The sequence below is a fragment of the Psammomys obesus genome, unplaced genomic scaffold, assembly GCF_907164565.1.
Source record: "Psammomys obesus unplaced genomic scaffold, mPsaObe1.curated_primary_1811, whole genome shotgun sequence".
NCBI lineage: Eukaryota > Metazoa > Chordata > Mammalia > Rodentia > Muridae > Psammomys > Psammomys obesus.
In genome coordinates this window covers 7,314,184-7,331,935 of record NW_026588752.1, presented here as the reverse complement: position 1 = coordinate 7,331,935, position 17,752 = coordinate 7,314,184, and the positions used below count along the sequence as shown (strand labels likewise).

At 54.0% G+C, this 17,752-nt stretch overlaps 1 protein-coding gene across 1 annotated transcript; it reads left to right on the top strand.

The window, feature by feature from the left end:
• Window positions 1-6,155: 6,155 nt before the first annotated feature.
• Sstr5 (somatostatin receptor 5) lies at window positions 6,156-13,878 on the top strand. Its single transcript, XM_055604664.1, has 2 exons — window positions 6,156-6,235; window positions 11,417-13,878. The coding sequence occupies exon 2, from the start codon at window positions 11,444-11,446 to the stop codon at window positions 12,530-12,532; it is 1,089 nt and encodes a 362-aa protein (XP_055460639.1). The 5' UTR covers window positions 6,156-6,235; window positions 11,417-11,443; the 3' UTR covers window positions 12,533-13,878.
• The last annotated feature ends 3,874 nt before the right edge of the window (window positions 13,879-17,752 follow it).

The following is a 17,752-nucleotide window of genomic DNA, read 5'->3' as shown; positions in this document are numbered from 1 at the left end:
TAGAAAAGATGGCGTTCTGCTTGCATCCGGTAAATGAAATGGACCTTTAGAAATTGATTTGATAGTTGATTGATGTGAACAAATCAAGGGAAACATGCTCGTTTGATCTGTCTGGGACTCATAAATTAGTGAGTTAAACAAGCTTCGAATGAGTCAACATCTAAATGTGCCTTGAACATGAAATGCAAGGCTTCAAAGGGCTCTTCTGTCAGGGAGAGCAGGAAGGCAAGGAATGCCGCCTTTGTCCTAGAGAGTACAGCTTGAGAAGCTGAGAGCCGAGCCATGGAGGACCTGGACCAGCCATAACAACATCTGGCCACATCCCCCAAGATCTCCAAAGGAAGACCAGGGCCTCAGGAAGCATGGGCTTGCATATGTGGACCAGCCCCTCCTGCTCGCTTTAGGTAGCTACTGCCATCTTCTTTGGCCATAGACCTACACATAGTCTCTCTGCTAAACTAATCAGCCATGCACCTCACTGGAAAGGGAAGTGACTTCTTGGAAGGGCAGCTCAGTTAGGAACAGTCCTATGCTTGTCAGGACTGAGGCCCAAGACCCTACCTAGAACAGGCCATCCTTGGAAAAGCAGATCCTGTTAGCCTGGGTGGCAGGATAAAGAAAGAGGGGCCTGGCCTTCCCGCACTATGCCATCTGCACCTTGTAACAAAACATTCTCAGTTGCTTCCCACATACCACCAATCTCCGTGTCCTGTGCAAACACGCAGCTTGTGGCCTGGGTCGGAAATGGGCTGCCGCAGCCAGGCTGATGGCCTGTCTCCTGACTGTAGGTGGACAGATGATTCTAAACAGGTCTGGCTGCCCGCCAGGCCACCAGGGCTAGCCCAGGCCCTGCCCGGGGCAGCTGTTGTCGGGGAGCTGGGGTGCTGGCTCACTATTGCCTCATACTCTGCTCAGGGGCTCCACAGGTGTCACCTGGCATGGCCTTCTCCCCGCCAGTAGCCTCTTTACTGGTTCTTCTGCCCAAGACAGGACACTGGGACCTGGAGAGGCGAGAGGGGACAGGCAGGCAAGGACTGGGAGGAGTATGGGTGGGGTGGAACCATTCTACCCTGATGGCTTACCCCTACCTCCCATTTTGAAAGTCAGTAGCCTAGGAAGTTGCCTTTTAAGGTGCCCCATTCTAGCAGAGTCTCTCTGTTAAACTTCTAGTGGCATCTGCTGGAGCCTGTGGCCACAGCCAGGAGGGAGTTAGCTGTCCCTTCCTGCCTACGGGTCCCCAGGAGTCCAGGGTCCTTGTCCATCTAGTCCCTGGGTGGGTATCACGCTCGGCTTTGTCTGCCTGGACCTCACTCATACGCCTTCACAGAGACCGTCTGCTGACCAGTCAGCGCCCCCCCCCTTCCCAATTAGAATGTGCAGCCTATACGATGTCCTCCACACTCTGTGACACTTTGACATTCCCGGCCCGAGACATCCTTGCAGCCCTGCTGAGACAGTCTACCGCTGCACGCCTGGCCTGCGACCGTCAGCTCCTGCTGGGAGCCTGGCAGTGTCCCAGAGGCTGAGTGGGTGGCAACCCGCTGTGCCGGCCTCACAGGAGGCTGGTCTCCTCTCCCCCTGCATGGGCCCCACCGCCCGCCCCAGCAGCAGAGGCCAGGAAGTGGGCTGCCCGATGTTTACTGGGCTACTGCTGTGTACCAGACCCCTAGACAGAAGCAGAGAAGCCAGGACGGTGGGGGGTAGCAAGGGATTCACTTGAGAGGGAAGGTGGGTGCATTAGGTATGGGGACAGCGGAGTGAAGGCTTGGCAATCAGTGGCAGCAAGAGAAGCTCGGGGTGTCTGGCTGCAGATAGCTTCCAATGCTCTTGAATAACCACAGAGCTTCATGGCACCCTGTCAGGGGTTGAGAGAAAGGGCTTTGTCCCTGACAGCCACCGAGCAGCCTCTGACAAGTTGTCATAGATGTGGGTCTCAGAAGGAATGGAGGTCTCCATAAATGATGCTCAACCATCTCTGGGGAGACCATGAGGCCACTGCCCCGTTGCCATGGCTCCAGGCAGCTGCTAATCCTCCCCCCTCCCTCCCCACTGGACCTCTCTGCAGTGTCCCCATGCAGGCCTCACCTTATTTGATCCTCCTTGGCAGAGTGGCCTGAGGTGAGGTGTTCCTGCCTAGAGCAAAGGTCATCAAGGAGGCAGAAGCAGGCCTCCAGCAACCAGGCCACCTATAGGTTATCATGGACTCCAAGGAGGGCCTACACGGCCCCAGCATCCTGCCTGAATCAGAGGCTGTGGCCTTCTGTTGACAGCCACTCCTGACAGTGGAATCCCAGAGCCTTTCGGGGGAAGTAGAGACATGAAAGTGCTCTGCTCTGTCGGGGCTTAAAGTGGCGGGTAGGGGTAAGGGCATCAGGGCTGAGGAAAGAGGCGGGGAGACTGGAGAGCAGAGGGAGCAGATGCCAGCACTTGGAGCACCCCTTCCATGAGAGCTGTAGTACACGGGCACAGTGGAACCCAAGGAGCTCCCGTGAGGTGAATGACTTAGAGGAGCAGGCAGATGCAGAGGCCCAGCCTCCAGCTTCCCCAGAACCCATCCTGGGAAGGTGGACAGAAGATTCTCTGCGGGACACGCCAAGTAGGTGGCTGGGATCTTTGAGACTTGCCCTGTCAGTCAGACAGCATTGTATCTGCAGCCTGGAGGCCCAGCAGTCCTGGGCTACACAGTGACTGAACGCCTTAGGATAGTCAGTCCATAGTGTTCCCCCAACTGGCTTGTCCCAACCACAAGGTCCTGGCAGAGGAGGACATGGCTCACTGGGAACCTCAGCCAATATGGCTCCTTTGCCTGGGCCCTCAGTTTCTCCAGCTATCCAAGGGTATTCCTCGGTATGGCAGGTACTAATGGTGCCTAAACACCCTGGATCTCCCTTCTATTTACCGTGTACTGAGGGCAGAGAGTCCAAGCTATGTATGCTGGAGCCTTCACCATTGCCCAGAAAGGTTAATTTGTTCTCCATCTTGCTAATGGGGCCTCTGTTCAGCCCATGCTTCACATGACCGGCCTGGCCTGTGGAATGGAAGGTGGCAGTCACTAACACCTGCCGACAAGGCTCAGCTAGGCAGCCAACAGGACAAAGACATCACTCAGAGCAGTGATCAACAGGCAGACATGGGAACCAGACCCTAGAATTAGTGGGAACCAAAAGGCACTGAGCTCTTTGTGTATGACAGACAGATAGCTAAAAACAAATATAGATCCTCAGGCTAGATCCCTTGGCCAACCATGTCTGGACACCACATTTCTTTAAGGAGACCAGTGGGGCCCCAGGCCCATCCTTTCACCTGTCCCTCTGGACATCCCTTACCTCCCGGCTTGGGCCCTTGCATTAAGTCCTCGTATGGACAGCCAGCCTGTAGGCCATCAAGACAGGGGGGAGCTGGCCCCTGGGCCAGTATGACAGGCAGATACCTGTGTGCATTTCCCCTGGCCTGCTCTGGGGAAAGAACAGTGGTTTCTCCCAGCCTGCTGTCACAGAGCCCGTGAGGGGCTGACCTGAATTCCATAAGGTGAGGAGTGAAGCCTGGCCACCCACCCCTCAGTGGCCAACCTACTGTGCCAGTCTTCATGCGAGACTCTGAGAGCGAGGTCCACTCTCGCCCAGCCTACCTATGCCTACTAGCACCAGACCTGAGGTGGCTCTAAGGCCAAAGGCAACCTCTGCTCGGCCTGCAGCACCTCTGGTTCAGATGGCAGCCAGAAGACAGCTCCTGTCACTCCTTATCCCATAATAGGAAAATGCTCAGAAAGAGCCAACCTCCGTGTAGGCAGGCAAGGTCATGAGCAGTTTCAGATATGGATAGCCTCAGTCTTTGCCAGGGAGCTGGGGACACGGGACCCTGCTGCTGCTAGGCACATCCTGTTGGTGATAAATTAGGAGGTGTGGCCAGGCAGAGATCAGCCTGAATGGGGTTCTGTTGGAGACCTGGGCTGGTGGGAGGCTTGGGATGGAGCAAGGCACATGGCCTGTCTGCTGTCCCAGTTGGCAGAGCCCAGGCCAGGTTAGCAGTGAGCAGATGTGCTACCTAGAAGCAGCCTCCGGAGGTCACCTCTGCCGATCTCTGGCAAGGCCCTACTTGCTGCTCTGTCTATGTCCTGATCTTGGAAATGGCCACACTAAACTCTGTGAGTGAGTGAGAGGGCTGGTGACGGGCAGCACGTTTGAGGAGAAAAATGAGAGGGGACAATGGCTGGCGTGGAGTAGCCAGAGCTGTGGCACAGGACAAGGAGATGCACCAGAGCCACCACTCGTGTTTGGCTCACTTGCTCAGCCACAGAGCTTCTCTCCACCCTGCGGCCTTCAACCTGCTGCTTTCTGTCCAAGTCTCTTCCTCATTTGTCCACACCACGCCAGAGGTGGTCCTTGGCCTCCTGTTGTCTTTATCAAGATTTCAAATTTTCTTATTTTTCTTATTTTATGTATGCACATGGGTATTGTACGTGTGTGTGTGTGTGTACATTACGTGTGCCTGGTGCACTCAGAGGCCAGAAGAAGACATTAAATGCCCTGAAACTGGAGGTACAGACCATTTTGAGCTACTGTGTGGGTGCTGGGAATCAAATCCTGGTTCCGCAATCAGTGTTCTTAACTTCGGAGCCATCTATCGCTCCAGTCCCTAAAATTTTCTATATTGTTGTTGTTTATTACCTCTCTGCTACACACTGAACTGGTGGGACAGGTGCCGTTCTTGTGTGTCCACCCAGCTGTGTCCACCGCACTGGGAGTGTTCAGAAATGGTCTCCTACCTAACCGCGGGGAAAGTTCTGTGAAGGCCTGCAGATGACCTCCCTAGCCTGAGGGCTCTGCACACTCCATTGGACCCAGCCTGTCTCCTCATCCCACACAGTCAACAGAAAGCCTCCCATACCACCTCACACCTCTGGTACCCTGCTCACGCCATGCCTGTTTCTAGCAGAGACCCTGGGTATCCAGGATGGCTTAGTCTACCTTGATGTACCCTATAGGGCACCAGAAAGGTGCTGTCAGCTCCTGGAGGCAGTGGGCCAGCAGCTGCCATCCGAGTGCCGAGGTGCAGTGAAGGTGCCCTTGTGGCAGGATCTGGACAGCCTCCAAGAAGCTCACAGTTACTTAGACCATAGGGCCCAGGACGAGGGGAAAGGTTAAAAATCTTCCTAAATGTTGAGTCCAAGTCTGGCTGTGAGGAGTACTGTGAGGAGTTGGAGAATGGGCAATTTCCATGTGGTTGGGCTCTCTCCATCACAACCCTAATCCAGGTTCCATGGACAGACCGTAGAGCCACAGAAAAACCAAGAAAGCTAAGGCACTGACTGCCTGATCAGCTGAAGCATCTCCCCTGGGGACCAGCAGTATGCAGCTGACCCCCACATGCTTGGCCGGGCCCTGATGTCATCTAGATGTGTGTTATGTCGGTTGTTCTTGCTGATGCTGCATGACTTCAGGTCAAGCTAAAGAACTGAACTGTTCGCTGGCTCCAGGGCCAGGGAGCTGCTGGGACAGGCTCTGTGCCTAGCTCCAGAGAAGGTGGGCACCCAACTCTTGTCAGACTCTTCAGGAAGCAGCATCCCAAGGCCTGGGGCCTAGTGGGCAGTATAGACTCTCAGGCCCAGCCCTGCCCGTTCAGAGAACCCCGGGTGATCACACTCTGCCTTGAGGCTTCCCACTGCCTCCCCTCCGTTCTTCGAACCTCACCTCAGACATCTCTATAGGCCACCAAACTTCTCTCAGAAGTGAGGACTCTTCTAAGATTCTTCAGGCACTAGAGGAACTTAAGCCTTAAGCTTCCAATCACAGCCCAAACTGGTTGTTGGAAAAAGGATGGGATGGGGGCGTGGTCTAAGTCACTGTCAACCACACAAGCGCTGCGCAGAGGAGAGGGCAGACGTAAGTGACATGGGCCATACAGGTAGCTAGATTGACGAAGCTGCCTAGACAAGAGTCCACCCAAGCAGCCCAACTCCACTGCCCAGATCCCCAACTCCTCCCGGAACCCCCCTTTCTCGCTCTGCCTATTGGAGCTTGCCCCACCCAACTCGACCCGATGCTCTCGCCCCGCCCTGCTCCGCCCCGCCCCCTCTATCTCCTCCACTCTCTACCTCCCCCCCCTAGCCCGAGGGCGGGCGTCGACTTCGTACAGCAACCGAGTGAGCGCGCTGGTCTTGGAGCCGGAGGGCGCTGCCTAACCACGAAGTACCGCCGCCGTGCCCGTCCCGGCGTGGGCACCCTGTCCCGCACAGGTCTGTCGCTCCCTCCCGCTGTCTCTGCGCACAGGCCAGGCCTGGGGTCTCTCCATTTGGCCCCTGCCTACGGCTCAGGGAATTCTCAAGCTCTCCTGGGCATCTCTGCAGGGATCCCCCAGTCCCTCTCGCGTCCACTCCCCAACCTCGGAGCTGCATCCCTCTGCCTTTTCCCTCGGGATTCACCGATCTCGGAAACCCGGAGGCCACCCGGTGTGCCTGGGTCAGGTCAGAAGCTCCAATGAACCCAGATATTTCCCTCTGCTTATGCACCCCCTGGTCCGACCTCTCCATGGCGCGCGCCCCCAATGCCAGGGAGGGTTGAGAGCTGAGAGAGCCCAGAGGCCTCAGGAGCCACGGGCTCGGAGGGAAGGTGGGAGGGAGCAGCGGGGACATCGAGCAGGCCAGGTGGTCTGCAGCTGGACGCCGATTGGGTAGGGGACTGTCGGGGAGAAGGGGCGGTGTGCGCCTAAGGGTCCGAGAGCTGCAGGCGGAGTGGTGACCAGCACGGAGCTGCCGCCTGGCGCGTATAGACAGACGCCCTGTGGGATCTGAGGTCCCTGCGATTTTTTTTTTTTTTTTTTTTTTTTTGCGCCGGAACAGGGGGTCTGGATACACCCCTGCCCTCTGGGAATGGAGCCCCCCCCCCCCCACACACACATACATGGCCAAGAGTCTCCCCACTTGTGTCCTGGAGTCCACCAGTCCTCCAGCCATTCCGCCCCTCCGTGGGATGGAGAATGTCCTAGAACGTTCTCTGATGTGCAGGGCCGCCCCACCTCTCCCCACCACCAGTTGTGACTTAAGGTGATGAGAGCCGGAACCTAGATGCCCAAAGTCAGGCGTTGGCACTGTCGGTGAGCGTCGCAGGTGGGGTGTGCCAGAGCCTCCAGCAGCACCAATGACTGACCATAAGCCAGCATTGGGTTCCCCATACGGTAAAGGCCCAGATTCCTGAGAAAATTGCATGGAGGTGGAAACAGCCTTCTTCGGGGCAGGGACAGCCACCTGGGCTCCTTCGCCCGGGTTGTGCAGTCCTCCTCTCCCTGTTGGTCTACCCAGCTGGGCTAAGCCTGCTTCAGTTTCCCCTGCCTTGGCCCAAGCTGCCTCCAGAAATGTTCAGAGGTGGAGTGTATTTGGGACAAGGCAGCAAGAGGGGTGTCATTTATGGCTGTGGGCAAGGGTGAGTTGGGGGTGGGGGTGTCTGACTCCAGCCCCACCCTCAGCAAAGCAGGAGGGGAGCAGAAGATGGGGAACCTAACACTTGCATCTCCAGATGAGTTAGGGTCCCATCATTTCACTTCTCCTGCAACCCTACATTTCTATGATCTTGTTTACACCTGGAGCTAGAGCCCAGGGAAGCACCAAGGCCCCAAAGATAACAGGGCAGGGACTGGGGTGAGTGGGTGGGGCCAGGACCTGCTGGGGAAGATGGCACCCAGCTGGGTTGTTTAAGCAGGCCATTGTGAAATCCCCTCATTCACTCATGCCCACAGTCGAAATGGCCTGAGGGGCAATTTTCCCCCGAACATGTAATTCTTGTGACTAAGAAGATTGCTCTTTTTTAAAGCGGCATTTGCAGAATTATTTTCCAAGAGGCAGGCACAGCTCTCGGGCCCATTTTGTTCTTTGTAGCTCTGAGACTGGTTGGGAGCTGTAGTTTTGTGGAGGTATCAAGGGCTGGTGGCCTGCTAAGCCACTCCTGGGCTCTGGGTAGCAACAAAAAAGGGTGCACCAGAGAGCTAAACTTAAGGTCAGACATGTGTCCAAGAACTGCTGCCCCAAGACAGAGCTTATTTGGGAGGCTCTGAACCCATCAGCCCCCCCCCCCCCCACCACCACCACCACCACCAACAGTGGATAGCTTACCTTCAGGGGCTGATCCATCACCTTCATCCATCCCATTTCAGACCCCTTGTTTGGTCCCTCGGTCTCCGTCCATGTATACTGGTTAGGTGAGTTGACGTTTCATTACTCCTGGCTGGCTCTACACTAGTTCATTTAGGACAGGTCTTCCAGCTCTCCTGTAAAGCTCCTGTGAGCTTTACTTTTAAAGTACCACATGGATATTTCCTGCGACCAGCCACTGTGAACCAGCCTCTGTGATGCCAATCATCAGTTCCACCTACTGGCCTCTATGGATGCGCCCGTCTGAATGTCTGAGTAAAGGCCTTTCCCATGGTCTCCTGCTGAAGGTCTGAATGACATGGCCTCCAGCTGAAGCCATTTTTGTCCTCAATCCAGGGACACCCTTCTAGACCAGGGCTTCAGTGCTAACAGAGGAACTCAGGCACTTACTCAGCTCTATTCATCCCCTACCTAACATTGTCTTTTTAAGTCATTTATCTATCTATCTATCTATCTATCTATCTATCTATCTATCTATCTATCTATCTATCTATTTTTGCCTCCATGTATATCTACATACCATGGCATGCAGAGGCCAGAAGAGGACCTCAGATCCCCTGGTACTGGAGTTATAGACAGTTGTGAGCTGTCATGTGAGTGGTGGGAATTGAACCTGGGTTCCTCTGGAAGAGTAGCCAGCGTTCTTAACCACTGGGCCATCTCTTCAGCCCTTCCCCTTTCTTACTACCAGGTCTCATGTATCCCGGGCTGGCCTCAAACACAGTATGCAGTCAGGAATGACCTTGAGCTTCTGATCTTCTGCCTCCACCCCTCTAAAGTGCTGTAATCGCGACCTGTGCTAGCACACATGGCTCGCGCATTGCTGGGCATTGAACCCAGGTAATCGTGCCTACTAGGCAATCACTCTGCATTCCCAGGGGTACCCTTCACCGTTTTATTCAATAAGGTTCATGTACCTCTTACCTTATCTTTGCCGATGGAATCGTGTTGTCATTGTCACTGTTTGTGGTGTTTCTGTGATACGTCCTAGTGATATTCTCCAGGATTTTCTCTTTATGTGATGCTCTGCAGCTCAGTGGTGATGCTGGTGGGTTGTGATTTTTAATCCTGCTGGAGCCATAACTAGCCAGGAAGAGGCATCTAGCAATCTGTCTGAGAGGACATCCCCCTTATCCTGTGGTCCCTGCTTGGCCTTCCTATCTCTTCCATGTGTGTATCTTCTCAACATCCCTCAGTATATTCTATTTCACCAATTCTCTCCTCAACACTATCTAAATAACTAGATTAGTCCTCATTTTTATGGGCTTCCTTTGTCTTAGCTGTTCTTGATTTAAATGACTGTATTTTCCATTTTTTAAAGATTTGTTTTCTTTTTAATTACGCGTGTCTATGCGTGGTTGTGTGCATGTAATTACAGTTGTTCACGGAGTCCAAAAGTATCAGATTCCCTGAAGCTGGAGTGACAGGCAGTTGTAATGCGCCCAACGTAAGTGCTGGGACTCAAATTTGGGCTCCCTGAAAGAATTTCCGACACTCTTAACAGATGAGCTGCCTCTCCTGGCACAAAACGACTGTATTTTTCATGCCCAACATCTGTGACTTAAAGGTTTATGTGGGGGTTGGGAGGGGCTTCTCTGTTTACTCCTTACTCCTTGTAATATTTTATCCTTGCTTTACTCAAAGATCTTATACTTCCTGAAACATGTCCTAGGCATACTAGTTAAGACATCTGATCTTATTTCACCTTTTGCAGGGTCCACTGCTGGACCCTCTCTCCTTGGCTTTCCATTTCATATTCCTTAGCATCCATGAGCCTCGAGAACTTGGAATCTTTGTCGCAGTGGCTGGTTGAGGGAGAAACTTTTTCATTTCCTTGTTGCTGCTGCTGTTCCCTCTGGGATCCCGGCACCCTGGCCCACCTTTCCTTATTCGTCAGATTGTAGTTGCCGCTACTTGATCCTGGTCACCCCAGGGCTAGGCCCTGCCCTGACACCTGTTGGAGTGCCCCATTCTGCTATGGCTCAGGCCACTGCAGAGCAGATGAGTGGTACAGGTTTCTGAGGGCAGCAGAGCTGGTGGACAGCCCGGCTCAGGCTGAGGGCTCCTGCCTCCCCATGGCCTGTCCCTGGCCTGTGCCCTCCCATCACTTCAGTTCCTTGCCAGTTGCCCAGACTGTAGGCCCCAGTCCTGCCCTTCTACTTCTTCCCCAGCAACAGAGGTGTTTATTTCCTCCTGGGCATCTTCATTTTTATGAGATACATCAGCCACTAAGAAACAAAGCAAGTGAGTGAGAGAGTGCATCTGACGCTCATCTGTCAGGCTCTGTGCCCCCCACACCTGCCTCTCCACAAAGCCCAAGCACCTGCCCAGTGTTGCCACTCTGATTCCCAGGCTTGAGTTCACTCCCTGGCTCTGCCACGCGGTATGCTGCGTGGCCCCTCCTGTGCTATGCCCACAGCTCGGCATGTCCCCTGTTGCATTCATTCCTTGTGTTTTTGTCCCTGCATTAGGCACACTGTGTATAATCTTCCACCTTGTGCACTAAGCCTGGGGCTTAGGGCTATCTGCCATTGCTGAGCAGGAGACAGACCTTTGCCCTGGGCGGGCAGTAGGCATCAAGGCAGAATCCTCAGCGGTGAGAAGTGGGCCAGCCACTGTATCTACAGGGACCTCTGGAGTAATTGCTGCCTCTAACAGGCTCAGGCTCTGCTGGGGATGGAAACTGTTTGCTGGAGACAGTTTGCTGGAGATTCCCTAGAATCTCCTGTGGACGGGAGGCCCCCTGCCCCAGAGAGGACCCAGCCTTGGGACTTCCTGGCAGAACAGGTCAGGGATGCCACGTGTGTTGGATATGATGGGCTTTCCACAGCCATGGCATCTTGGCCTGCCCATCCTTCTCTATCAGCCACTTCTCCTCATAGTCTGGGGGGCCCTGGGGAGGCGATCCCCACTGAGCTTCTGTCACTCTCCTGAAATGCTGCCCTCCAGGGCTCTGAGGGAGTTGGGAGACAGAGTGTTGGATAGCAGGGGTCAAGCAAGTAGAGTCATAGGTTGTGGGTCATCGGGCAGCTACTGTAGTACCCATATTGACAGGCAATGCCCCTGTTGGCTCACTGAGCCACCCATTCTCTTCTCCCCAACGTGGCTTCTTCTTCCTCTCCAGCTCATTTTCCAAACAATTTGCTTAATGTGATTCCCAGCCGAGTTGAACATGACTAATGGTGTTTACCTACCACCGTCGGGCAGGCGGGCTTGGGACGGCTGGAGGAAGGAATGCCTGTATGTGCCCACTAGTGACCTCTTCTCTTGCAGAGACACACCGGGCCTAAAGCCGACTGCATGGAACCCCTCTTTCTGGCTTCCACACCTGGCTGGAATGCTTCAGCTGCTTCCAGTGGTAACCATAATCGGACACTGGAGGGCCCAGGGTCATGGATGGGAATCCGGACAGTATTAGTGTCTGTGCTCTACCTGCTGGTGTGCACCGTGGGCTTGAGTGGAAACACACTGGTCATCTATGTGGTCCTGCGGCACGCCAAGATGAAGACAGTTACTAATGTGTACATCCTGAACCTGGCTGTGGCTGACGTGTTGTTTATGCTGGGGCTTCCCTTCCTGGCTACCCAGAATGCTGTCTCCTACTGGCCCTTTGGCCCTTTCCTGTGCCGCCTGGTCATGACGCTGGACGGCATCAACCAGTTCACCAGTATCTTCTGCCTAATGGTAATGAGTGTTGACCGCTACCTGGCCGTGGTCCACCCTCTCCGCTCAGCCCGGTGGCGTCGCCCACGAATAGCCAAGCTGGCCAGTGCCGCCGTCTGGGTCTTCTCACTGCTCATGTCTCTGCCACTCTTGGTGTTCGCAAATGTCCAGGAGGGCTTGGGTACCTGCAACCTGAGCTGGCCGGAGCCCGTGGGACTATGGGATGCAGCTTTCATCACGTACACATCTGTGCTGGGCTTCTTTGGGCCCCTGCTGGTCATCTGCTTGTGTTACCTGCTCATTGTGGTGAAGGTGAAGGCTACGGGTATGCGTGTAAGCTCCTCTCGGCGGAGGCGCTCAGAGCGCAAGGTGACTCGGATGGTGGTGGTCGTGGTGCTGGTGTTCGTGGGCTGCTGGCTGCCTTTCTTTATTGTCAACATTGTCAACCTGGCCTTCACGCTGCCTGAGGAACCCATCTCTATCAGCCTCTACTCCTTCGTGGTGGCCCTGTCTTATGCCAACAGCTGTGCCAACCCTCTGCTCTATGGCTTCCTCTCCGATAACTTCCGCCAGAGCTTCCGGAAGGTTCTTTGCCTACGTAGAGGATACAGTATGGAAGACGCAGACGCCATAGAGCCACGGCCAGACAAGAGTGGGCGGCCACAGGCCACACTGCCTACACGCAGCTGTGAGGTCAATGGACTCATGCAGACCAGCAGGCTTTGAGTGTCCCAGGAGCACCCAGGTCCTGCCACACCTCTGTGATGTTGTCTTCTGGGATGTGAGACACCCTTGCCCCCAGGTCTACAAGTTGGACTCCTCTTGGGGATGGTATGAAGACAGCTGTCTGTGGCTAAGCCATGGGTCGACACAGCACAGCTGGTGTTCTGTGGTGGCTGACCATCTCTCTCACCAACATGTTCTGCCAGGCCAGGGTCTGCGAGTTTGGAGACTGTGTGATGGGCTTGGCAGGGAGAAAGAGCTGGACTTTGCTCCTGGAAATATTCAGGCACCCTCACCCCTTCTGTGGCACAACTCTTGTTGGCCTCTCAGGCCATGAAGCTGTTTTCCAGGAGAAAGCCAGGCTCTTCTAAACGACTGGTGTGTGCTGTTGACTGCCCACCCTGAAGCTGGGCTGGGCTGCTGGCCCTCAGCCACTGCACAGTATTCTGGTGAGCATGGAAGCCAGCCCCAGTCTCTGCTCACAGAGCTCCTCAGCCTCTGCAACTCTGCAGCTGCATGCACTTTGAGGCAACAGTTGAAGCAAACCTTCACTGGCCCTGGGGCAGAGCAGATAAAACTCTGGGGTCCTAGTCTGGCCTTTCCCCATCTTTCTCCAGTGTGAGGAGAGGGAGGCCTTGACCTATGCAGTGGGAGTGGGTGGGCAGGGCAGACGCATGGTGAAGACTGGGAAGAGGAATGGACACACCACGATGCGGTCTATTCAGAGTGGCCCCGTCAGAGTGGGCCTGGGGAAGGGCGCTGTGGAGGCTCCGCTGCAGCTCAGAGACTGTGAGGACTCACAAGCGACTGGACAGCCCTCCATCCACTTAAGGCAGGATGCTGGGGCTCTGTCCCTGGAGGGGGAACAGCGGGAGCAGGGAGCAGGTGGGACCTGCTCCCATCGCAAACAGCACAGCCTGGAAAGACCTGCCATGGGAGAGAGTGCAAATGCCAAGGCCAGAGAGGGTGAGCCTCTGGGGGGTCTGTGATCCTGCCTCAGGTGCCACCAGCAGCTTCTCTGCTCCAGACCCAGAATGTCCTCAGAGCCCCCATGTCCACATTTTGCTGGTGTCCCCAGGGCACCTTGGGCTTTTCTGAGGTTGGAGAAAGAAGTTGATCCCATTGTTCTTCTACTCTGGGCAGCCCTGCCTGGCAATCTCTGGCTCCCTAGAAGGGTACAGAGGCCCAGGTCGGCAGGACTGAGCTGAGGGAAGGCTGTGGGAGCTGCCTGGTCTCAAATGTGACCCCTCCCTAGGCAGATGCCAAAGCTGTAAGCTCATCCTTCATAATGAGGTAACTTGTGTTCAACAACCTGCCTCTGAATAAATTAGAAAATAAAATGTTTGATTCTTTCCCAAAGCAAATATTGTCTATGGAGCCAAGTGAGGTCAGCTTAAAGCAGAGAACCCCATAAAGTGCAACGTCATCAGCTCCCAGAGAGCCGACTCCAGATGAGGCAGGCATAAGGCAGTTCTGGCTGGAGGTTTTGTCCTCAGGTCTCAAGAACTGGTGGCAAAACCCACCCCACCCACCCATGTCAGCATCCCAAAGAGGAGTGTGCCTGGAGGGAACTGAGGCCACTTTCCCCCTCAGTGTCTGCCCACCATTGGCTCTCCTGGGATTGGGTGACAAAGGGCATCCAGACCAAATGGCCCAGGAGAGCTCAGGTCCCTAGCAATAGTTTTGACAAAGGGGATTCCTGACCAGACAAGGGTGTCCTCAGAGGTACAGATGTGACAGGCAGCCAGCACTCTCCTGCAGGGCCCAACATGCCCCGTGCCCCATGGAATCAGACCTAGAGATGAATGGATTGTGCTTCTTAGATTACCCTTGGTCCTAGAAGCTTCCCTGTACCTCTGAGCACCCTGTTCCCCATCTTGCCAGCCTGAAGCCCCATATGGCAGGTAGTAAGTGGCATCCAGGCCCCAGCTCCAGGAAGCCCATTCTTTTTGTACCTCACTCCATCCTCACACCCCAACAGAGCTGCAGTCTGGCTGTTCTACAGTCTTGTGACCTCTACTCATTCTCCTTCCCCGGTCAAGTCCAGACCCTCCCTGACTCCAGGCCCAAACTATTAGCACACAACTCCACTTCTCTATCCTCCCTGGTGGTTCTGTCCATGCTGATGCCATGGACAGGCACCAGTCAGTTCCTATGCTCCCCTCAGCAAGGCTGGAAGAGTGTTGTAACAGAGAGAACCTCGAGGGTCTGTCTCATCATGGATCACCAGCAAGTGAGGATGAGCCGAGATGACACTAGGTCAAGAACGAGCCAGGGCTGCGTAATGTATGGATGCCAGGCCACCAGGAATGGGGCAGGAGGTGGCCTGGGCAAGATGGGTGAGTGAGATATGGCCTCTAAGAGGGTAGTTCACTGTGCCTGTAAGGGCTGGGGCAGTAACTCTAGACTGGTTCCTGACTAGGGAGTACGGTGGGGCAAGACCCAGGACTGAGATGTGTGTGGAATATTCTGGGAGGTTCTGGGCAACTCCTGAGTCCAAACTTGGCTGGCATGGATAGGCAGAGGAGAGAAGGCCCTGGCAGGAGACAGGACCCAAACACAACCTGTATCCAAGGACTGAAGGGTGTCCAGGAAAGCCATGGGCCCTGGACACTGTGAGTGCTGAGACGTCCTCCACTGTAGCCACGGAGAGTTGCAGGGAGGCACTAAACAAACATCCTGGGGCCACTGTGGCGATCTGCTCATCTACTTTATGGCTCTGTCTGCATCAGTGGGTTTTATGGGACACTGGGTTCCAACGACTGAGTGACCTTGCCCAGGAAATCCGGCCTGTGGGGCAGGGCTGAGGTTGGAGAGGGGGGACAGGAGATGTCTGTTTGCCTGGCTGGGTGGGGTACAGGCTGGAAATGGTGATGATGGAACAGTCCCCTAGCAATGTCACAGCAGCTCCTCTTGGCCCACCCACTCCCATCAGCAGGAGTAACATCAGGGTTCCCAGGGCAGATTCTAAGAGCAAGGAAGGTTGGTCCTATCAGCCACCACTTTCAGGTGTCCTGGGGAAGAAAGGCAGGTGGGGGGATAAGGATGGAAGGCCGCCACGGACCCAGGTACCTGGGGACACCACTGCCTCCTACTAGGTGGAAAAGACCAAAAGTTATCAAGAGAGCGGGGCTGGTGACGGCTGCTCAGTCTCTTCTGCTCTCCACCCTTTAGAGCCTGCCTTCCATGTTTCCCAGGATCCTGTCCTCTGTCGAGGGAAAACAGGGGCATGAGAATGGCAACTGAAGGGTTTCATGGAAGGACACTTAGTGCCTTCCTCTGGAAACAGTGGGAGCTTGTTTACGCTGAGAGGGAGGCGGGGAGAGAAACATCAGATCCAGAATAGAACACAGAGAGAGGTTCCATACAGGAGCATCCAGGGACAATGGTTTCCATCTTCCCTCCTTTCTGGTCTCCCCTGGGCTCTCCATAGTCAGGCACAGCCAAAAGGGTCCATCATGACTCAAGTGCGCACGAGCCAGTGGGAAGGTTGAGACTGGGCGGGCAAGCTAGAGATATGTGGCCCTTAACTCTGATCACTGGAGGAAGCACTTGTCTATCTGGGCCCTGATTCTCCTCCCTCTCATGAGACTTGAAGCTTCTGGGAAGGAGCCAATGGCCAGGCCTGTTACCTCAGAAGTCCGTGTCCTCACTCCAATTCATCCCTGCGTAGTTATGCTCGGTTTCCTGGGACAAGTCAGAGGTGCTCCTCCAGTCCACCTGGCCGCGCTCCCTCTCATGGTCCCCCATAAAACCATGTACTTTCTGTCAGTGGGTCACACTTCACCAAGGACCTTGTGTACATGCAATCATACAGCGCTTGTTTCATCCCTGGATTATCACGCCAGCATAATGTCCCCAGGGTTCATCTACATGCACTGACAGTTGTCAGAACATCCTGAATAGTGTCCTGTTGCACCCGAGGCACGCTTCAGGCTTTATAGACATGTGGACTGTGTCACCATTTGGGCTTGATAGTGTATAAACCAGATGTAGTTGGGTAAACCTATAATCCTAGCAACTGGGTGATGGTAGCAGGAGGATCCGGAGCCAGGAGCTCAAGGCCAGCCTGTCTGGGTTGCATGAGACCTTGTCTTAAAAAAAAAAATTACAGATAGATAGATAGATAGATAGATAGATAGATAGATAGATAGATAGATAGATAGATACATAGATCAGAAAGTTACCTCCAAAGTCTTCTACTCTCTTCATTCCTTCTCATCAGTGCTATTTTTACACAGGAAAAAAAAATTGGATATTTCTGCACAATACTTGTAACAGTATTGTCTATAATAGACAGCAGCTAGATGCACCCTCAGATAAATAGATGAGTTCTACTCATACAATGGAATATTACTCAGCCATAAAAAAGGAAAAGAAACTCTGATGTCTGCGACAATGAGGGTAGAGTTAAAAACATGCTGGTCAAGCCAGGCACGGCGACTCAGCCTGTAATTTCAGCACATGGGAGGCCGAGGCAGAAGGATCAAAATTCTTAAATTTATTTCTGTTGTTTGTCTGTCTGTCTGTCTTTGTCCCTGTCCCTGTCACTCCTTACCTCTCTCTCCCCCACACACTCTCTCACTCTCTCAAGCCATGTGTGCGGATGCAAGAGCGTGAGGACGGGAGCTGGAGCTTCTGGAGGTTGTAGACCCTTGGCATGGGTTTTGGGAACAGAACTCAGGTTCTGAGGGAGAACAGCAAGCTCTCTTAAACACACAGTCATCTCTCCAACCTGGAGAATCACAATTTTGAGGCCAGTCTCTGATACAGAAAGAGACACTGTCTCAGAAAGGAAAGAAGAAATGGAGAGGGAAAAGACGGGGACGGAAGTGAGATGGGAGGATGCTCTGTGATTCTGCTTCCTCAAGATGCCCAGGAGGGGCAGAGCTATGAGGTCAAGAATGGAGTCCCACCAATGGAGCTCAGGAGGAGATTGGTGGCCACCCATGGACACAGGGATGAATGGAGGTAGAGGCTTTCCAAGTTGTGTGTTAAATGTTATTCAACCCGTTTGCCACCAAATGGGAATTTTCATGTATGTGAGTTTCAGCTAAGGATTTAGGGTTTTGTTTTGATGGGAATCCACTCAGCTGGAAATCAAATACAAGACAACAAATCTTCCTTGGCAGGAGCACTACCAGAATACAGAATGCCTGTGTATCTTTTTCTTTCTTTCTTTCTTTCTTTCTTTCTTTCTTTCTTTCTTTCTTTCTTTCTTTC